The 23,502-nt window shown below is 43.7% G+C and overlaps 1 protein-coding gene across 1 annotated transcript in view; it reads left to right on the forward strand.

Moving 5' to 3' along the window:
• The first annotated feature begins 2,143 nt into the window (after positions 1–2,143).
• The window catches only part of TSC22D1 (TSC22 domain family member 1), a 197,591-nt gene continuing 176,232 nt past the window's right edge, over positions 2,144–23,502 (forward strand). Inside the window, exon 1 of the mRNA XM_063952835.1 lies at positions 2,144–5,927. Coding sequence (XP_063808905.1) covers positions 3,205–5,927 — 2,723 coding nt within the window. The 5' untranslated portion in view covers positions 2,144–3,204. The remainder of the gene's footprint in view (positions 5,928–23,502) is intronic.

Here is a 23,502-nt window from a genome sequence, read left to right on the forward strand (position 1 = left end):
TGCTAAGAAGGATTGGAGCCTATCTGCCATTATCTTGGCTAGGATTTTGAAGTCAACGTTCAGCAGTGTAATGGGCCGGTAAGAGGATGGTAGGGAAAGGTCTTTATTGGGTTTTGGTAGAAGAGTTGTGAAAGCCTGATTAAAAGTGGGGTATGTAGGAAATTCTAATTGGATATGTCTATATAAGGCATGTATTGCTGGGATGGCCTCATGGTGTAAGAGTTTATAGTATTCTATGGAGTAGCCATCCGGTCCTGGTGATTTGTTGAGATGCATGGAAGAGATTGCCTTAGCAATCTCCTCCTCTGTAATTGCTCTCTCGAGGTCTTCCCTTTGTAAGGGTGTTATGCAAGGAAGATTCGCTTCATCCAGTAGTTTATCTGACAGGACCGGGTCATGTGGGGTCGGTGCATAAAGCTGACGGAAATAGTTCTGGAATGTCCGTGCGATGTCCGCAGTTTTAGTGTGTAGGGTATTGGTGTGACTGTCGAATATAGTAGATATGTGTCCATGTCGCTTATACCTAATCTTTCTTTAGAGTGCCCAGTCTCCTGCGGAGCCCGTCTATTCCCCATGGTCCTTACGGAGTCCCCAGCATCCACTAGGACGTTAGAGAAATGGGTATGACTGAATAAAAACTTACATTTTGATAAAACTTTTACAGGTAATGCTACAATTTAATTTGGTTTTCAATTTAGCAGGCATGTTAAACACAAAATAAGAACACGATTACTGTAGATATCTCTACAGAAAGTGCTCTCTCTCGAGGGCTTTTGTACAGTTGGATGTATTCTTGGTGATAGGTTAAAGGGGATTGTGTTTTTTTGAACGGTATAAGTGAAACATATGGCAAATTGGTAAAGCTAGATTGGTGGGCATCATTTCGATCATCGATGGCGATTGTTATAAGCAATCAGGCAGAAGCAATCAATGATTTGTTTTTGTGGCTTGGACATACGAAACGCAGCAGTAATCCGCCATCAGGATCAGCATTGGTGACTGACCATTCATGGTGAAACCACTCACCATTAGACAATTGATGGTTGCTTAACCACTGATGGTCAACCCTAATGGTTAAGTCACCCAGAAATGTTGGTCTGGTGTCAGTGGGTAGTGTAGAAAGAGAACGTCCGTAAAGTTATGTGTGGACTGTTTAGTGGGCAGGTAAGTGTAAATAGCTTAGTCAGTGGTAGAATATGTGGGTGGTTCTGTAATTTTAAGACATCTGGATGTTAGCAGCAGGGGCACAGAGAAGAAACTATGGCCTCTTTAGGTTGGGTATGGATCATTAGATCGACAGTGTCTAGGTCGACAATATTTAGGTCGACCACTGTAGGTCGACAGGTCAAAAGGTCGACATGTTTTTTTTTTTGGGTGCTGTTTTCTTCGTAGAGTGACGGGGAACCCCAATTAGTGCACTGTGTCCCCTCGCAATGGCTCACTTCGCTTGCCATGCTTCGGGCAAGGTGCCTCGCTCCGCTACCGCTTCGCTCGTCACAGGTTACCGTTCCAATCGTAGTCCACGTGGATCGTTAAGTATGAAAAAGCAAAAATAAAGACTTAAAAAAAAAAAAAACCTCGTCGACCTTTTGACCTACAACATGTCGACCTTCTGACCCTGTCGACATATAGTGGTCAACCTAAACATTGTTGACCTAGACACTGTCGATCTTCAGACCGAATCCCCTTTAGGTTACAGGCTTTGTAAAAAAATGAAAACCCACTGCTTTGCAATCAGATTAAGGGAAGGTTACCACTATGACCCCTACCTTGAAGTTTGCCACTAAAACCTTTCAACTTCACTCCAAAATAGATCTTGTTATAGTTTACAATAATTAAGAGCAACATTTTCAAGTAACACCTCCCCCACTCGGAACAATCTTAGATAAGCGAGGGGTGACACTTATTTTTGTCCCACATTTGTTGCCATGTTTGGATATTACTAATTGTGCTCAGATCATAGCTTTATCATTATGCAAATGGTCTCAAATTGTGATAACTAATGAAGCTGGGATATGATTGCTCCCTGTGTGAGTCAGAGCCATGCTGCTGCTGCAGGTGAGTAACAGGCACCTCCCAGCCAGGATCCCTGACAGTATGAGCAGGTGCTTGGTGTGCGCCGGAACCTGGACAGATATTAGGGCTGGGTGAGACTCCTCCTGTTACTGCCCCGCACCGCTGCTGAATGACCTGTCCGTAGACAATACACGTGGCCTCCGCGTTGCACACGCACAATGGGCAGTTACTGAGCACACGGTCCCCGGCGGCCTCCCAGCAGCAAGACACGTCTCTCATCCTGACTCCCGCACTGACGTCATCCGCCCGGGGAAGCCGAGTCCTCCCGAAGCCCTCGCCCTGCGCTCGGCAATTCCCGGCCATTCCCCTCCCTCTGCAGGCCGGCTGCTGCCTTCCTACCGTTCCACTAGAGCGCTACTGCGCATGTCAGGCCGCCATCTTGCCGTATCCTCCTCCTACCACAGCGCCGTCTCCTCCCCTCGGTCAGCAGCTTCCCCGGCTCCCAGCCGCTGTCCTCCAATACAGTGTGAGCTTAGTCAGGGGGAGGGAGGCACAGGCGCTGTGTAACAGGGAGCCCAGAGACAGAGCAGCCAGAGAAAGGAAAGGCAGAGTCACGGGGGAGAGGGACGGGGAGCAGCCGGCCTCCGCACCGCAGCAGCGCCCGGATTACCCGTTACCGGCAGCTCCGAGCCCGGCTGAGGGAGAGGCGGACGCGGCTCTCTGTAGGTACTCCGCCCCCCCTCCCGTGCAGCAGAGGATGGAGCCGCTGCCGCCGGGCCCCGGGCAGGAGGAGTGCTGCTGATGGCTGTCAGTGATGGCCGCGTTCTCAGGCTGCAGCGCTCAGCTCACCCCCGCCTCGCCCAGCACCGAGCCCAGCTCCTGGCCGGGGCAGTCCCGTATCGCACCTGCCAGGGCCCCCGCTGCTCCCCGTAAGGACCGAGCCTGAGGGCGGCTGTTAGTACAGAGGCGCCGCTGATCGCTGTCATTAATCGGGAGATTGGGAGCTGGCGGTGACAGCGCTCATCACCGGGGACTGCGCACCGGAGAGCCGCCGCTGCCCTATAGGCGGCTGTATAGCTGTGCCATCTCAGCGGGAGAGCCCTCGCCCCCCTCAGCCAGGGGAAACACATCGCGCACGTTTGGAGGAGTGAAGGTGGGTGGGCTGAGTGCTAGAGGAGGAGAATTAGAATGCACCAGCCCGATCCATCTGCAGACCTAGCTGCCAGGAAGATGGCGCAGCCGGCAGATGTTCCCAGAAGGGGCAGTGGTACCAGTGGCAACCCCTCTTCTTTGACTATAACAAGTGGGCCTGCAGTAGGTGGTCATATCCTGTCCTCTGATGACTATCAGTCTCCTGTACTGGGGCAGCCTCCACCACCTGCATCCTCTTCCTCACCTGGACCGCAGCAGCATCCTCCTCCTCAGACCCTGAATTTAATGCCACAGGCCCATCTACAGTCAGGGGCCCAGATGAAGAAGAAGAGTGGCTTTCAGATTACCAGTGTAACCCCGGCTCAAATTTCAGCCACCATGAGCTCCAACAACAGTATAGCTGAGGATACTGAGAGCTATGATGACTTGGACGAATCTCACACTGAAGATCTGTCATCATCTGAAATATTGGATGTCTCTTTATCTAGAGCTACAGATCTTGGGGGTCCAGAAAGAAGCTCCTCGGAAGAAACCTTGAATAATTTTCAAGAAGCTGACACGCCTGGTGCTGTTTCTCCAAATCAACCACATCTTCATCAACATTTACCCTCTAATGTTCAGCAAAATATCATGATAAATGGGAATGTACACCGCCCCCACCATCTTCATCATCATGGACTTCCTCCACCTACCCATCATGGCTTATCCAGTGCCTTTATTTCTGGGACTTCTCAAAACTCAACACCTGTGAAGTTGGCTACCCAAGGAAGTACGGACAATGTAATTACAGGAGCTGTCTCCTCTGCACCTTCTGTTGCTGTTCCAGCTGTGGGGACTATACCAACTATGGTGCGTAAGGCAAGTGGTCCTGTAAGCACAGGTATCCATCCTGCCACAGGTAGTAGTACAACACTCAATGTTAATATTCAAAATGTAAGCGGTGTTGTGGGTCCATTGCCCAGTAGTGTAAATGTTAACTCCAGCAATGTTATGAGTTCTAGTAATGTAAGTGCTGTGTCTGGAAACCATAACACAAATTTAAGTTTGTCTGGCAATGGCATTATTGCTTCATCTAGTATAGCTAACAATGTTACTAGTGCTGCTGTAGCATCAACAAATGTATCAACTGCAGGACAGCAGCAGACAGCACCTTCAGCTGTAACATCTAGGTTTAGAGTTGTAAAATTAGACTCCAGTTCAGAACCTTTTAAAAAGGGCAGATGGACTTGTATGGAGTTCTATGACAAAGAAAACGCAGCAGCAGCTGCTTCAGAGGGAGCTGCCGTCAACAAAGCTGTAGAGAGTGTTAAACAAAACCCACTTGAAGTAATGTCTGAGCGGGAGAGCACCAGTGGGAGTTCAGTCAGTAGCAATATCAGCACTCTGAGTCACTATACGGAAAGTGTTGGAAGTGGTGAAATGGGGGCACCTGCAATGCAAGGATTTCAAGCACTGGGCCCTCAGCAAATTGACTTCAGCAATCCTATGACCCAGAATGTACCAGGTTCAAATATGCCACAGAGTGTTTCCCAATCTCAGCTTGCACAGTTACAGATACATTCACAAGATGCCACTTACTCTCCGCAGAAACAAGTTGGACAGGCTGCCCCAGCTACTATGAATGCTACAGTTGGTGTTCAGCCAGCTGCTGTTAATGTTCTTGGTGTACAGTCCTCTTTAGGACACCAACAGCCAGCAGTTTCTACTATGATCCCACAGCAGTTGCCATATCCTCAACCGGCACAGCCCATACAAAATCTGCCAACTGTTCAACAACAATTACAATATACACATCCACAGACCGCTCCTACTCAGATGACCACTGGGCATGTAATGCCAGCGAATCAAAGTTCTGTTCCAGGGAATGTATCAGAATACTTACAGCATCCACAAATACTTCAGACAGCAGTTGCATCTGTACAGTCAAATTCGTCAGGAGTTGGTAACACTGCAACAGTACCTATTGTCCAAGCACAAGTTTTGCAGGCACAAATTCAGCCTGCACCAGCACAAGCTCCTCCAACCTGTGTAGCTCCAACTCAACCTGTGGTACATGCCCAGACAACCATACCTGCAACAAGTGGTCAAGTTGTTGGTGTTAGCCAACAAGGAAACCTTCCAACTCCAGTACACCAGGCATCTACTAATCAGACTACACCATCTGTTATGCAGCAAAGTGTCTCGGCTCCTTCTCAACAGGTACTGCCACCCCCACAAGGCATGCAAGTGGGTGCCACTGCCCATCCACAACCAGTAATGATTGCACCTCAGAATACTTTGGTCCCTTCAAAACATACAACACAACTAATTGAACCTGCTGTACAAGGAATGACCACCCAACAAGTACCTGCAGTCAGTCCACTACCAGCAGCGATCAATGTTCAACAGCTGGGTACATCTATTCCTACTGGAATATCTTCTGCAACACCACCTGTTACTCAGCTTCCAACAGCACAAAATGGGAATATAGTCCATAGTGGAACCCAAGCCCCAGTAATTGCAACTTTGCCCTTTGCACAAAGCATGCCCCTTCAGATGGCTGCTAGTGCTGGTCAGTTCTTTGCTCCATCACTCATTCAGTCTGTGGCAAGCCAGATTGAAGATGCTCGGCGATTGATGGAGCACTCTGTGGCTAGCTTAGCCCATGTACGCGAAGGAGCATCTTTGGACGGTAGTGGTAACCTTCAAAGTGCTGGATCTTTACTTCCCTTGAAGTCTCTGCCTCTGACAACACCGCTGGGTGATGGTGAAGATGAAAGGTAAGGCTAAATTAAAGTGATCTTATTGTAATTAATATTTTTTGAAATGGTAAGTGATATACTGTTTTCAGGTGAATTCACGGGCTTTGCATTTTATTTTAGTCCTTCTGTATCATACACATGGACATTTAATTGCTCAGTGCAAAATGTAGGATCTCCTGTCCTTGACAAGTAATGGGCATCCTGTATTATTCACTTGTTGGAATCAGTCTTATGAATTATCTTTTGTGTTGTATGTATTTTCCTGTGCTCCCACCCAACATTAGCACAAAAATACATTCCCTACTGAATAGTTGAAAAGCTATTCTTCAATTGACTTTTTTTTTCTCCAAATAGATTGGTGGTAATATGTTATAGGATTTTTTTCTTTTTCATTTTTGGCCCAGAGGCCTTATTACCTCTGATTATTTTTTTTGGTCTTTAAATTAGGATCAGCTTGCATACTTTATACAATCAGAGTTATTCATTACTTTATTAGCTTGCACAAGTGATTTGTCATCATGTTCTCTTGCCTCATCATGAGCCATTAAAGCAAGTGAACATGTTTCCAAATGCTGTCATATTTACATTACTGGCAACATATTTACATTACTGGCAACTTGCAGAGGTGAAGAGTTCTGGGTTTGCTCTGTTAACTAATATAATAATTCAAGACATATGTCGTTTATTTTTAAAGGGAAATATTTGACCATGTTTTATAAACTAAATAAAAAATGCATTAAATGAAGCTTCTTGTTCTGGTACATTGCCCCTTACGTTTTGAACTTCTTATATATAGTGTTACTCTTGATATTTTAGTCTGTTCAATTGTCTGCATACATTGGTGGTATGTATGAGAAGGTAATCTACAAGAATAAAGTAAATTGCATGCATCCCACATTTGCTGTTGTCATTAACTTTGGTACTGAGCAATGTATGTTGTAAAATCTGACTTTTCAACATGTGACTTTTCATTTGTCTATTTTGATTTACATGGACTTTAGTGTCTAATGTAAATCATTACTGGTTGTTTTGTTTAACTTTGCTTTAGTTGAGGAGAGGTACTTGGACAAACTAAAGCTTTTGGGCGCATGCAGTTACGGTTTAGACAAGGTTACAACCAGTCCGTTTATAACCCTTTTTTTTTAAATTTTTTTTTTTTACCGCCAGTAAAAACCTGGGTTATTGCTGTGATAACTTTGGACTGGTTCAGTATAAAAGGGTTAACCCAGGTCCAGTTACCTGGAAATCCAACCCGGCTAGCTTGCAGGGTTGGTCCCGTGAAGGACTCTGGTTACTGTGCAGTATAAACGGGTTCGTCGGGTAGATGGGACCCGTTCACTGTATAGAGAAGAGGAGGCACTTGGAGATCGTTTAACCGCCAAGCACCGCCCCCGCACATGTAGGCAGTGACATCACCAACTCTGCAATATACCCGTCATTTTTAGTATAAAAGCGATATAAGTTATCTGTTGCACAGTTTGGCTTCACAAATGATTGTGCAGATATATTTGTTATATCCATTTGTAGCGTGTCTTGTCCAGCAGGGCAAGGTTTTCTCTTGAATGAATGGGTATGTTTAGAATTTTGGAAATTGGTCCAGATCACTAGATTTAACCAGTTTCGCCACTTTAATGTAAACTCTCTGCCTCATTAAAGAGAAGTGGGAGCAATCGGCTATCGCCCTAATTAGATGCTTATATTGCAGTCCTTCCTGTCTGTTCTTATGATAATTATTTTGTCTGCGATAACATATCAAATCATCTGGATCAAGTCAGTGAGATTTGGAAGTTAGCATTATCTTACTAGGTGCCAGGGAAGATGGGCAGTCTGATGCCAATTACTTCCAAATATTATGCCTACAGAATAGAAATCCTGAGGTTCATTGGTTACTAGAGTTTATGCAGCTCTGGCTTAGATGATTTTAGCTAAGCCATTCACACTGACTTTATACAGTAATTTGCTTTGCCCAAGGTCACTAGGAAAATGTCACTCATCCATACAAAGGTACTTAAGTGAACAATAGATTGCTTTTCACTCAACTGAAAACATTGCACAATGTTCCGCTTAAACAATTACAACTGACAGTTGGCATCAGAGAGACCTAAATATCAGTCTACTTCTAATATTTGATGTTTGGTCTGTAGTCTCTTTAAATAAATTGTTCCCTGGCAACCGAGAATATCACTAACTAGAAGAGTCTGCTAGGGTCTCCTGCTGCAACACATATTAGCACTGTGCTACTTTTGTGCCTGAAAATCATTAAAACTTATAATGCTTCTTGATGTATGTGTTTTAAGATTTTGAAGATGACTCTTTAAAAGAGAAGCAACATCTGGTAGCTATGTGTTACACCCCCTTGCACCAGATTCCACCCACTGAATGTCACGTAAAGTTTTGCTTTACCTTGTAATTTATCATCTCCCTTTTGTCATTTGGTATGTACGCTTGGAATTGTAGTTAAATAATCTTGTAAATGCTGCTTGTAGCATTTACTAACCTAGTGGAAATCCCCTCTGCTGTCATTCAGTCTAAGAGGCCTTGGCCTACCTTAGAGGAAGCTGTGTGTGGTTTATAATAAGTCACATGAAAACTTAAGGCTCAAGCTCAGGATATTTTACATTTCTATGCTGTTTGATCACATTACATTATTTTAATATTGGCTGCACACATCTTCCTTTAATTGGAATACATATCTTGGGGCTGGATACAATGAATGTAAAGGGATGTCCTGTACAACCTTCAGTAAATTGGATGGTCAGTCTCCCTTCTTACAGGCCTTGAAGGATTAGATGACTGGGTCCTGGCAGCACTTTAATAAACATTTGTTTACATTGCTATTTCCCTATTGTACAATTTTTTTGTTTGTGTGTGGCAAGAGAAAACTGTGTTTGTATGTGTGTGTGTGTATATATATATGTATGTATATATATATATATATATATATATATATATATATATATATATATATATATTGTGTGTGTGTGTGTGTGTGTGTATATATATATATAATAATATGTGTGTATATATGTGTATATATATATATATATATATATATATTTTTTTTTATTTATTTTTTTCTATATCTGCACCTATATCGGGCCACCTTGCTGTGTGTACATGCAGTCAGACCGCCGTTACACTTGCTGTGGGGGTGGAGGCTGCATTTGGTAGGCCAAATACAAATGCCAACCCAGCTGTGGATCCTGACCGACACGTCGAGCATCCAATCGGCAACTGTGTACATTTACCTTGATTGGCTGCTCAGTCGGAGTGATGGCGGGACCGCTGATGTGTCATTCAGGTGTGTACTAAGCAATTACCTCCAGACGATTGTATTGCCAATTCATTTAATAGAATAGTATGGATACATTTACTTCCGATGCATACACATCCAAGGGTAGCTAAAATAAACAAGCCCACGTGGGGAGTCACGTGACTCTCTGAAGTTGTTGTTCCCCTTTAAAAACAGATTAGTTTATTTTTAGCTTTTTTCTGCATGAATTACTTGTTGCCATAAACACATCGGATATAAATACAGTTAGTTAACACCTGTGTATTTATACATTTTTTTTTTTTTACAGATATAAGTAAAAACACATTCTGAAAATTTATTTTTGTGGTGATGGAGCTATTATTAATAGGGATGTTAACCAGGAAAACATGACATGACTTCCTTGCATTTGAATGTCAGGAGGAATTTTTAATGTAACACAGAAGCCGCAACAGTTATTCTTCCATATAGTTGTGATCTAGAAATAAGCCAGTGAATTTCCATTGCCGCTTTGTATAAGGGGAATGTTGATGATGCTTTTGCCAAATGAGAATGAGAACAAAGGCCTTTTGTTAACACCTTTAGTGCTGGAAAGCTTTGCAACTTGTTGCTTTTTATATCTGATATGTAGGGTGTCAGCTTATTCCTCACATGTCCATTTATGTATGTTGCATACTACTGCAGGTATAAAATAAAATTTACACCCATGTTGTGACTAAATCCAGAAATAAAACAAATGTTTTATAAAGTATAATAGCCAAATGTCTAATTCCCCCAACAAACAAACTAAATTATTTATTTCCTTAGAGGTGCAACTTTCCATGTTTTGGGTGTTTGGTTCCATTTTTGATGGAGTGCTATGCGATGTATTTAATAAAAAAACAAACCTGTTTTAGGACTAGCTAAAGTTATTTTTGTTGCGTTGTAAACAAGGCAGAAGTCCTCAGTATGTAAGAAGTATTGGACTTACTACCAGTGTGTCAACGTTGCCCGGTTAATGTGAACCCACCTTTGCATGGATTATAACATTTGAACTAAACTTTAAAGCGCATGTTTTTAAGACTTTGTACACTTACATCTGTTTTTGTAATCTGTCACAATGAGTGGAAACTGCCATGGTACTGTGACAATGAGAATGGTTTGCTCTGATTTCGTATTTGTAAAGGAGGAAGTCGTCTGCATGGGTGTGGTATGGTTTGCCGGCGGTCGGGGTCCCGACGACCAGCATTATGGCGCAGGAATCCCGACCGCCGGCATACCGACAGCTGGGCGAGCGCAAATGAGCCCCTTGCGGGCTCGCTGCGCTCGCCACGCTATCTATTCTCCCTCCAGGGGGTCGTGGTATAGGAGCCCGGCCGCCGGCAACCTGAATACCACCTGTCTGCATCAGCATATAGATGTAAACCTTGGGCCTAATTCAGATCTGATTGCTGGGCTGTGTTTTTTGCCTTCCTGCGATCAGAAAGTCGCCGCCTACAGGGGGATTGTATTTTCGCTGTGCAAGTGTGCGTTCCTATGTGTAGCAGAGCTGCTCAAAATCAGTTTGTGCAGTCTCTGCAAAGCCCAGGACTTACTCTTCCAGTGCGATTGAACCCTGCTGATCGGGGCCGACGTCAGACAGCCTCCCTCAAAACGCTTGGACACGCCTGCTTTTTTCCAGACACTCCCTGTAACTGTCAGTTGCCACCCACAAAAGGCTTCTTCCTGTCAATCACCTTGCGAACGCCCATGCGATCGGATCCTTTGCACCATCCCGTTGCTGGCTGCTGATGCTTGTTGTAGCCGTCAGACACGTTGAGTCCAGATCTGATCGCCCGCTGTGCAAAAATGCACAGCAGCGATCAGTTTTGATTGCCCCCTCCCCCCCTTCTTGTCTCTTAAACCCCTTTTTCACATAAGTCCTGGGTCTGACCCGAGATTTGGAACAATGTTCCAAATCTGGTCAGACCCAGGACTGACCCCATTCCACCATAGGTCTGTCCTGGATTATACCCATGTCTGAGTCGTGTACACTCCACACTGGTGCAGTAGTGCTTGGAGTCTCAGCATCATTAGCCCCATCAGAGATTCCCGCTCCGCCCCCGATTCAGTGTCAGCGCTGCAGTACCCAGGAAGCAGCATCTCCATGGATCTCCCCATGCTGAAAAAAGGGGTCTTTTACCCTGCCTCTTAACCTGGGCAAGTTCCTGGACCAACCTTGCAAGCTAGCCGGGTTGGATTCCTGGGCCACTGGTCCCAGATTAACCCTTTTCCACTGCGTCGCAACCCGGGTTAACCAAGTAATAACCCAGATTATAGCATCAGTGGATAAGGGTGTAAATGAGGTCAGTCAGTATCCAGTACCACTCCTTATAACACCCAAATCTACTTCCACTCCTGATCTCTCCTGTTTTGTGTGACCAAAGATCTCCGTTTCTCCACATGGATGTTTCATTGCTCCCTAAAGCTCAGCATGTTCTAAATAGAATTTTCCATCTTTGCTGCTCCCAGCATCACCATATCTATCAGTAATGCTACCATTCATATTTTTAATCTCCCACTGCCTTAATGTTACCTTTGACTCCAATCCTTTGCTTTACATCACACATCCCAATCTCACCAAGTCATGTCACCCTATGTTTGAAATGTTGCTGGAATACCTACGCTTTTTACCCAAGATGCAAGCAAAATGCTTATCCATAGATTTGCCACTTAGACTACTGCAGCAACCTATCTATTATTCCCCTCACCCGTGTATGCCTTTTTCATCCCGATATCATCCCTATATTCAGTAAACATACTCATTTAGATTTTTTCATAATATCACCAGAATATAATTTTGACGGTTTATTGGTAGGCACCTCCCCAGGTTGCTCTGGGGCCCTCACGAAACTTAATCCGGCACTGATTAGAGGCCACCACCATCCAACCTTTTACTTCTCACACTGATTCATCCCCAATCCTCACTTGGGGCACACTCGCTCTTGTATGTACTCTTCTCTAAATTATAAGCTCTGACCTCAGCTGGCCACTCCCTTCATGTCTGTCATTTTCTCTACCCTGTATTTCCCTGTGTCCACGTCTTCTCTACTGTTAGAGCACTTTGGTAGTTTACAAGTTAAAAACATTTGAGAAACTGGTAACATCCTATTTAAATCAGTGTTACTCACTACTATTTTACTTTGGCACCTGTCTTTCATAACTGATTAATGTTCAGCTTTGTTCACCGCAAATTGACCACAGCTTGAATTTATCTTCTCATAGACTATGGTTATTGTTTCATGTGGTGGCTGGACCCAAATGCTGCTAATATTGTGTAGTTAATAGGGAAGTTTTACATTTTTATGCCTAGACATTCATACCAGTTGTTTTTGTAAGTTTGTAGTATGTTTTGTATTTCTTATATATTCTATAGTATAGCGCAGCAGAATGGGTGTAGTATGAGTTGCCGGCGGCTGGGTCCCCAGCGTCCAGCATACCGGCGCCGGGATCCCGACCTCCGGCTTCCCGACAGCGGGGTGAGCACAAATGAGCCCCTTGCGGGCTCGCTGCGTTCGCCATGCTGCAGGCACAGTGCGCCACGCTATCTATTCTCCCTCCAGGGGGGTCGTGGACCCCCAAGAGGGAAAAAAGATGTCGGTATGCCGGATGTTGGGATTCCGGCGCCGGGATACTGTGCGCCGGGATCCCGACAACCAGTATACTGAATACCACCCCAGCAGAATATGTTGGTACTTGATATATCCTGGAAAGTGAGAATAATATAATACGCCTAAGTATGCAAATGTCACACTTTTTTTTCTTTTATTTTTGTATATTTCTGGGCGAATGCAGCATACTGTATCAAATGCTACATACAGTATATGACGTTCATGGTAGATTCTGATCACTGTAAGGCAGAAATGGATGTTATGATAATGCTTTAAGTTCTACGCAGAAACTCACCCTTTAGTGTGCAAATCTTTTTCCAAGTATTATAGCGTGTTCTGCGGGAGATAAGAGAAGACTATGGTGAACCCTGCACGTAATGCTGGGAGGGGACAGAGCTGCCTTATGTCATATCATGGGAGGATGTAATATTGTAGAATACAGAAGCCAGGAGTCTGCACAGTCTCATTAAGTATATTAATTTCCCTTCAATAAAAAAAGACTGCCAAAAGATAAGTATCAGAAGGAATTCAGTATTCATTTTTAAAGGCATATTGGCTAACTTGTCCTGTGCTATACAATGCTTCTACCCCTGATTTTGTCTCTATTTTTTATCAAAAGTTGAGTTGGTAATTTTCAAATGATAAACTTTAATTTACACTCAAACATAATATGAATGTAAAAAGACTTTGGCTAATAACATACATATGTATAATTAATTGGTGTTAAAGTAATAAAAAAATGCGGAAGCAATGATGTTGCAGGAACCTGTTCCTTCCTCTAACTCTGTAGAGTATAATTAAAGGCACATACACACTGGGCGATTTTGAGCTGAAAGCAGATCACGTTTGGTGTGTTGAGCTGCTTTCAGCTCAAAACCGCCCAGTGTGTATGCCTCTGCGATGAGCGCTGAAGCGCGCTCCCGCTTCATCGCCGGCGGCCTCCGTTCATCTGGTATTACCAGTAGATGAACGGCGGGGTGAACAGCTTTCCATAGTGGCCTGCTATAGAAAGCCACTCACCTCCGCTGACATCGCTGGGCAGGAGGGAAAAGCACTCGGTGTGTATGCACCGACCGATTTTCAGTCCAGCGATGTCAGCCATCATCGCTGTACATACACGCTGGGCAAAAACACCCAGTGCGTATGGACCTTTTAGTGTGCCATTGGAAGAAAAAAATTGTCATCATTTGGACAGAGGCGCTGGGTGGCAGGATAAGACCATGTGGGGCACACTCGGATATGCTGCTTTGTGCAGCAAGATCAGCCTGTGTCATCTCATTTATTTATTCTTACATTTCACAAATGTTGTTTCAGGATTTTGCATGTTTACCTCATGGGGAGTTGTATGTGTGATCTGTAACCAAAGCAAAGTTCCCTTTGTCCACTAATCTCTAGATGACACATGTTGAAGGCAATTATTGCAGTTCTTATTTTGAGGTACACAGAGATGTGGGTTATTCGGCACAATATGGAATGTTGGCTAGCCAACCTTGGTGGAATGCCAATTTAAAAGTAATTACAATCTGCAATTAAGGACACTGTTTTGACTGTTTAAGCCTAAGGGGAAATTCAGAGTATTTGTTTAACCTCACAAATGTTGTTTTTTTTTTTTTTTTATATATCTTAGAAATGTGCATCTAGCATCAGCATGGAAAAAAAAAAATCTATCTATAGATATATATTTCTTAGCTAGTTCTTTCTTAAACGTCTTCTCTCTCCATATTAGAGCAATGTTTCTGAAATTTTCACTGGAACGCTTATACGCATTTACAGACAAGAAATAGTCCTCTATATCAATCAGTACATTCACTGTGCGTTACTACAGATACCATAGTGTATACTATTGTACCTCCAACCTGTAGAATAATCTTAGGCCACTTATACTCCTTTCACACCGCACAAATAACCCGGTATCGACCCGGCATATTGCCGGGTTAACACGGGTCGGCGTGCTGTGTGAAAGGGGCATAGCCGAAATCGCGGGTCACCTGACCCGGCAATTCAACCCGGGAATAAAGCAGTGTTATACCCGGGTTGAATACCGGGTCAATGGCAGTGTAAACTGGCTCCCGGGTCGATGGGACCCGGTTACTACAGCAGGGAGAGGCTGCGCTGAGATGATCTCATCTCCCAGCACCACCTCCACCCCCGCTGCTATGGCAACCCGCCTGACATATTGCCGGGTCGGGCGAAGCCTGCAGCAGCGGCCGATGCCGGATCCCACCCGGGAAGGACCCGTTTCCAATTCCCAGGTGGGATCCAGCATTGGCAGTGTGAACTGGGTATTACCGGTTTGCTGCATTGCACCCATTCACTTGCTAAACCTGTATTGAATGAAAACTAAACAAAAAATGTCATAATAATGGATTGTAAATATTACAGCAGTGGGGTTGGTCCCAGAGCTGTTCAAAGGTAAAATATATATATATATATATATATATATATATATATATATATATATATATATATATATATATCTATATCTCTATCTATCTATCTATCTGACTAACCTTTTAGGTCCCTCTGTCTACTTAAACCTAGCACAGATATGGGCACCCTTATTAAAATATGACACTCCCTATAATATAAAATAAAAAAGTGGTCTCTTATTTAGGGGTAAATGTACACTTGGAAGGAGTGCAGGAGAGGTGGAAAAAAATGAAAAGTGCATTACTAAGTGCAACAGACCTTTGTATCAAAATGGTTAGGAAAAGCACCAGGAAGAGGAAGCCAGTGTGGTTCACAAAATTAGTATCAACTAGCGTGAAAGCAAAAAAGATGGCTTTTAGGAAATACAAACAGACTCAAAATAATAACGACAAAGAGGTATATCTTGACAGACGGAAGGATGCTAAGAAAGTGATCAGACGTGCAAAGGCAGAAGCTGAGGAGAAAATGGCCCAGTCAGTAGATAAAGGGGGCAAAACTTTTTTTAAGTATATAAGTGAAAGGAGAAAATCAAATGGAGGAATAATAAGACTTAAGACAGAGAGTGGGCATTTGGTGGAGGGAGACAAGGCAATAGCAGATCACCTAAATTATTTTTGCTCAGTATTTACTACAGAAGAAGGGATGGGGCCACAGTTAAATTGCAAGGACATTCATAAAAATAAGGTAGATGAAAATACATTTACAGAGGAGAAGGTCCTAACTGAACTTTCAAAACTAAAAGTGGATAAATCAATGGGACCAGATGGGATACACCCAAGGATACTCAAAGAGCTAAAAGATGTGCTGGTTACACCTTTAACAGAATTATTTAACCAGTCACTAAATACAGGTGCTATTCCAGAGGACTGGAAAAGAGCAAATGTAGTTCCACTGCACAAAAGTGGAAGCAAGGAAGAAGCAAGTAACTACAGACCAGTAAGCCTTACATCAGTAGTAGGGAAAGTAATGGAAAAACTATTAAAAGAAAGAGTAGTGGAATATCTTAAATCAAACAACTTACAGGATCCAAAACAGCATGGATTTACTGGTGGGAGATCATGCCAAACAAATCTTATTGACTTTTTTGACTGTGATGAAAATAATAGATCAAGGGGGAGCTGTAGATGTAGCATATCTAGACTTTAGTAAGGCATTTGACACTGTCCCACATCGCAGACTGCTAAATAAACTTGAAAGCCTGGGGGTGGATTATAAATCAGTTAAATGGATAAGAACCTGGTTGCAGGATAGGAAACAGACAGTCGTAGTTAATGGAGTGCAATCTATGGAGGGAAATGTTACCAGTGGAGTACCCCAGGGATCTGTACTTGGTCCAGTTCTCTTTAATATCTTTGTTGGTGACATTGCAGATGGTATTGAAGGGAAGATATGCCTTTTTGCAGATGATACAAAGATATGCAACAGGGTAGACACACCAGGAGGGGTCAAACAAATGATTAATGACCTAGGTAGGCTTGAGAAATGGTCAAGAACGTGGCAACTACAGTTTAATGCTAAAAAATGCGAAATCATGCACTTGGGTCTCAAAAACCCAAAGGCTAAGTATAGTATCAAGGGTACTATAATGGAAACGACTGAGGAGGAAAGAGATTTAGGAGTCACTATTTCAAGTGACTTGAAGGCAGGAAAGCAATGCAACAAAGCAACGAGAAAGGCAAGTCAGATGCTTGGTTGCATAGGGAGAGGAATCAGTAGCAGGAAAAAAGAAGTGATAATGCCACTGTATAGGTCATTGGTACGGCCCCATCTGGAATACTGTGTCCAGTTCTGGAGACCCTATCTCCAGAAGGATATAAATACATTAGAGAGTGTACAAAGAAGGGCAACTAAAATGGTGCATGGCCTACATCACAAAACTTACCCGGAAAGGCTAAAAGATCTTAACATGTATAGTTTGGAGGAGAGAAGGGAAAGGGGAGACATGATAGAAACTTTCAAATATATAAAGGGTCTTAACAAAGTTCAGGAGGGAAACATTCTTCAAAGGAAAATAAATATTAGAACTCGAGGGCATACATTGAGACTGGAGGGGGGGAGGTTCAGGGGAAATTTAAGGAAAAATTACTTCACAGAAAGGGTAGTGGATAAGTGGAATAGCCTCCCATCAGAGGTGGTAGAGGCTAAGACTGTAGGGCAATTTAAACATGCTTGGGACAGGCATATGAATATCCTTACAAAGAATCCTGGTTAAAAAAGGGTTGAGATTGCCTAAAGGATAAAATAAAAAAGGGGCAGACTAGATGGGCCAAGTGGTTCTTATCTGCCGTCAAATTCTATGTTTCTATCTGTTTTTTTTTGTTTGTGTTTTTTTTGCTTGAAGTCTGCAAATTCTATCCTTTTTACTCCATTTATCTATAAATGGAGTAAAAGGGCCTGTTTTCTTGTGTAAAATTCATTAAACAGAATATGCAGAAGTTCCTAATTATAACAAAACCATTAATACAATATTAAAATTTAGTGTTCTCAAGCTGTAATATTTTGTTACTATTATTCTGTAATACTTTGTATCTACTAATATGTAGAGCCTTAACCCCTGCGCTTGGGGAGATCAAATCAAGCTGTGCATATACTTATATAAAACTGCAGATGATAAAGCCCACTTGTCATCTGCAATAAAGTAACCAAGTTACAATTGCCTTCCACCCACCTATCACTAATGGAAATTCCAGAGTTCAGAGCAGCAGTGGGGTTGGTCCCAGAGCTGTTCAAAGGTAAAATTATTTATATATATTATATATATCTCTCTAACTAACCTTTTAGGTCCCTCTGTCTACTTAAACCTAGCACCTAGAGAGATATGGGCACCCTTATTAAAATATGACACTCCCTATAATATAAAATAAAAAAGTGGTCTCTTATTTAGGGGTAAATGTATTATGGCGGCACGGTTCGTGACATAACACTTCCGGCTTTGCCTCATTACCAAAGCGAAGCAGGAAGGGACATTAACAAAATATACTAACATCTTGTCTGCTGAAGCGTGGGAGCAAAAGCTCCACCCTCAGGCGATGTCACCCGAGCACACCGCGCTTCAGCTCAAAGCTGAAGCGCTGTCTCCCTCTGTCCCGGCCGGCTCCTGTTCGCATGCGCGGGATCTCGCTACTCGCACGAGAAAACACAAGGTATCACTTGTGAGGGTACCGCATTACAAAAAAAATTAGAAAAATTAATACTGGAATGTGACGTGCGCGAGCGTCATTAAAATGGCCTCTGCACAAAGATGAGAACACTTAGCAGGGAAGAGTTTTTTTCAAGTTATGTAAAAAAAAAAAATTTTTTTTTCTAAATCCCATCCCCAAATTGTTGTGTTTATTTTATATAATAAAGTTTAAAATGTATTTTTTTAAAAAATATTTAACTATTTTATTTAAAAAATACATACTTAGGGGATGTCCATAGGCCCCCATTGCAAAATACTTCTCTTCCCCAAGTAGAAATAGCCCCCCCACCCCAGGGCAAAATAATTCTCAGCATTATCACCTCCAACCCCTACTGGTAATAGATCCCTGAGGCACAGCCTTGGCCCTCAATGTCAATAGACCCCCACCCTCTCTCTCCATGTGTCACTATATATATATATATATATATATATATATATATATATATATATATATATATATATATATATATATATATATATATATATATATAACACCTTCCCCCTTACCTCTTTGCAGAGCGCAACAGAACGTGGGTGACAGGGAGGACTGATCATCGGTCCCTCCCTGCTGCAGGTGATCTCTGCACACGCAGGAATCAGCATAGTGGTACTGGGAGGGGAACTATCACTCGTTTTAGTTCTGACCTATGTGCCCTGGAATGCTGCTCGCAAGGCATTCTGGGGTGCAGTTTTGGGTGTGATGTCTGTGGTCCGAGACCGCTGCGTCACCCTCGGGGGCCGCTGCGGCAGGAGGAAGTCCGTGCTGCTCTGCGCAGAGCGGAATTCCACCATACAGAGATGGACACAGCCATGCAGCACCATCGTATATGTCATATGACCAGGCCAGGTAAAAAACTCCTGGCTGCGTTCGTATTGCATACGATTATGTAGTCTTCACACTAGACCGTTTACACAAAAGGTGCCCTGCCAAAACACCCTGACCGTTGCATTGCTGCTGCCGTGTGAATTCACATTTAATGGAGAGCTTTGTGGTGCTGGGCACGCCCCCTTCAGTGACGCTGACTGCTAGGGCACACCTCCATTAGTGATGTTGAGGGGGCCGCACCACCCCAATAGTGATGCCAGCGGGGCTGCGCCTCCCTCCTAGCCAGCTGCATCCCCTTTTTGGATGCACACATACTGCCAAGGCACCTCCCCACCCTGTCCGCAATGCAACCTAGAGGGAACACTATTTTATCCCAGCTGAGTGGTTAATTAGAGCAGCATTCCTGATTTACCCTACTTTCTCAAGGAGTGCAACACCTTAGGTTTCGTCAAATGTCTGGGCTGTGTAACCATGCCTTGCCTCTGCAATTTGTCTGGTCCCAGGCAGTGGCGGATTTAGCGGGGGGCGATTAGGGCGAACGCCCCCCCTACACAAACCGGCACCGGGATGGAGGCCTGGTCCCGCCGCGGTGTTGGGAACGAGGTGGAGAGCGGTGCAGCACGGCGGGGGAAGGGGAGAGAGAGAGAGCGTCTTCACGCGCATACAGCGGCTGAGCGGCCTCTGTTCTGACCACGCCCCCTCCTTCCTGTACGCACGTCAGGACTCTCTCTCTCTCTCTCTCTCTCTCTCTCTCTCTCTCTCTCTCTCCCCCCCCCCCCCCCCGCCGCGCTGCCCGCTCTCCACCTCGTTCCCAATGCCGCGGCGGCACCCGGCCTCCATCCGACTCCTCATGCTGCTGGCTGCAGCAGGTGTCACTGTCTGCCAGCCATGTCTCCTACCCTCCAAACTTTAAGTAAGTGTGTGTGTGTGTGCCCCCTCTGTGTTCCATGTCTCCCCCCTCCGCTCCTAGCTAAAGTGCCTGTGTTCCATGTCTCCCCCCTCTTCTCCTAACTAAAGTGTATGTGTCCCTGCATTATTTTGGCTCATTCAGTGTACTGTAATGTGAATTTCGGCTCATTCTGCGTGCTATAATGTGAATTTCGGCTCATTCAGTGTGCTATAACGTGAATTTTTGCTCATTCTGCGTGCTATAATGTGAATTTTCGGCTCATTCAGTGTGCTATAACGTGAATTTTGGCTCATTCTGCGTGCTATAACGTGAATTTTGGCTCATTCAGTGCTATAATGTGCATTTCGGCTCATTCTGCGTGCTATGATGTGCATTTCGGCTCATTCTACGTGCTATGATGTGCATTTCGGCTCATTCTGCGTGCTATGATGTGCATTTCGGCTCATTCAGCGTGCTATAATGTGAATTTTGGATCATACTGTGTGCTACAATGTGAATTTCAGCTCATACAGTGTGCTATAATGTGAATTTCGGCTCATTCTGTGTGCTGTAGAAACAGAATTTGTCGGCAGATAAGAACCACTTGGCCCATCTAGTCTGCCCTTTTTTTTTTTTTTTTTACATTATTTTTTATCTCTAACCTTATCGGATCCTTATTTCTTTGTAAGGAGATCCTTATGTCTATCCCATGCATGTTTAAATTGCCGTACTGTCTTAGCCTCTACCACCCCTGATGGAAGGAATGGCGATTCGCCAGTCTGTATCACCAGTGCGCAGGGTTCTCTCCACTAACTGGCAACATTTTATTAGTAATGGCAACAATAGGAAATTTAGAAGCGAAGGGCATTACTAAGTGGGAGGGGCTATGATTAGGGGGAGGAGTCATAATTCTTAAACCGCCCCCCCCTAAAAGTTAAGTCTAGATCCGCCACTGGTCCCAGGGATAATGTCAGTTTATATCCTTTGTGGATGGGAAATCTGAAGGAGACATTCTAATTTTAATAAAGGTTTTTGTTTATTTTTATTATTGTAGGGCATAATTTTTAGAACTACAGAAGAATCTTAATGTTTATAAAATTATGGGGGAATACTATAATTTAGCTGCCATTCTGTAAGTAGTTTGGAGCACCCAAACCTGTCTCAAGTTCTGTATTCATGGGTAACCTGTTTGTACTACTTTTTATTTTGGCAGAGTAACGTGCTGTAAAAAGAGGAGTATATAATTAATATCAAATTGGCATATGACGTTGAATACTCAGTAAATGAGCATTGTAATAAATTCTAACACTGGTCCTACTAAAATGGTGAGATCCGGACATCACATGCCAATTTACCATATTGTTGAATTTTTGATAATGTAATCCCCTCATGTTTTATAAGAAAGCATATCCACATTTTACTGCAGTAAGAAATTGGTCAGGGAAAGTCCTGGGCTGTAATGGTGCATGTACAGCTCAAGAGCAGTGATTCATAGCAGCAGCAATTAGAAGACCTTGTACTCCACCTTTTACCAGCATTTGTAGCCTAGAAGATGAGTGGCATATAGTGCCAGCCAGGTGTCTATTTACTAGTCCCTTCACCATACTGCTCACTGTCCTGCTCGGAGTCACCTGTACAAGGCAGTCAGGCACAGTTAAATCCTGTTTCGGTACCTACAGATGTCAGATGTGGTGCCTTTTTATTGTGATTTAGATCATGGTTGGGAAATGCTGTCTACCTTAATAATGTTACTAGGTTTAGATTTATTTTACATATTTCAGTAAAACCTATTTTTTTTTTTTTTCCCCAGCTTATTCATCCAATTACATCTGAATTAGGGTTTAGTATGAAATGCCTACAATCAAAATACCGACGGTCAAAATCCCAACAAGGTTAAAATACAAACCTTTAAAATACCAACATTTAAATTGTCAACAGGTCAAAAAGTCGACAAGTTTTTAATTTTTTTTGGTGTGTATGTTGACAGGGACACTGCATAGGTGTACCCGGTCCCCTCACATGGCTCACTGCGCTCGCCATGCCTTGGGCACGGTGCCTCGCTGCACTCGGCACTTTTATATTCCTCCTCCAGGTCCACTGGGATGGTAATGTATGAACAAGTTGGTTTCAATGAAAAAAATCATGAAAATCTCATGTTGACTTTTTGACCTGTAGTCATTTTAAATGTCTGTTATTTGACCTTGTCAGTATTTTAAATGCCGGTATTTTGACCTTGTCGGTATTTTGACCGTTTGTCAGTGGTTGTCGGTATTTTGATTGTCGAGGTTTTGATTGTAGGTAAATTGACCGCATTCCCTGAATATATGTAGATAGACTAAACACATTAATACGTACAAAGTACACTCATAGATGAAATTGAAAATAAGAAGTTCATAATAAGCCATTAGGGTATAATCAATTAGTGTCTGATCCTCTCCGACACTTTCCCCTCTGATTCCGACCATTCATTTTCATACTCTCTTATGGGCAAAAATGAATTGTCGAAATCGGACCCGTTTTCGACTGCGGCGGGCTCAAACACATTGATGACCTGAGATTCTGCTCATCCATGTGTTTTTCGACATTTCAGAATTTTCAACAGGGCGGAAAACCGGAACTTAAATTGAATAGTAAAGTGGCGATTATCGGAGGAAGGTGCCTGCTTTCCGCCCTGTTGAAAACTTTTACACTAGTTGAATATTGCCCTTAATCTTAAGGTGCATACACACGGAGCGATATAACTGAGCGATTTTGACTATATAGTCAAAATCGCTCAGAAAGTTAGTGCAGATCGCTCCGTGTGTATACAGGCAGCGATAGCGATGCGCGTCCCCGCTAGGTCGCTATCGCTGGGAAAAATAGACTGTGCAGGCAAGTCAATTTAGACTATGTCGCTGGTAAAGTTAGTTAAAATCGCTAATACTTTAAGAGGCCAGCGATTTTTTTCCCAGCGATAGCGATGTTAAGCCACTCCCCGCCGCCCCTTTTACCTCAGTGCGCGGAGGCTGAAGAAGAGGGAACAGCATAGCAGCATTCCAAGCCGAATACGTGAGTATATTGTGGTCTGTGTCCGGTTCGGAGGGCATAGGCATGATGTTGGGAGTGCTGTCCGTCAATTGGGGGCTGGGAGTCACGGGGGAGGGAGCAGGTGCCTGTCTGTCTATGGGGGTGAGGGTTGGTGGTACTGTCATGTCTGGCTATTGGGGGGGGTGGGGGTGCCTGAACCCTCTGTATGTGGAGGGAGGGTGGGGGTGCCTGTGCCGTCTGTATGTGGAGGGAGGGTGGGGGTGCCGGCGCTGTCTGTATGTGGAGGGAGGGTGGGGGTGCCGGCGCTGTCTGTATGTGGAGGGAGGGTGGGGGTGCCGGC

The sequence above is a fragment of the Pseudophryne corroboree genome, chromosome 2, assembly GCF_028390025.1.
Source record: "Pseudophryne corroboree isolate aPseCor3 chromosome 2, aPseCor3.hap2, whole genome shotgun sequence".
In the NCBI taxonomy this organism is placed as follows: Eukaryota; Metazoa; Chordata; class Amphibia; order Anura; family Myobatrachidae; genus Pseudophryne; species Pseudophryne corroboree.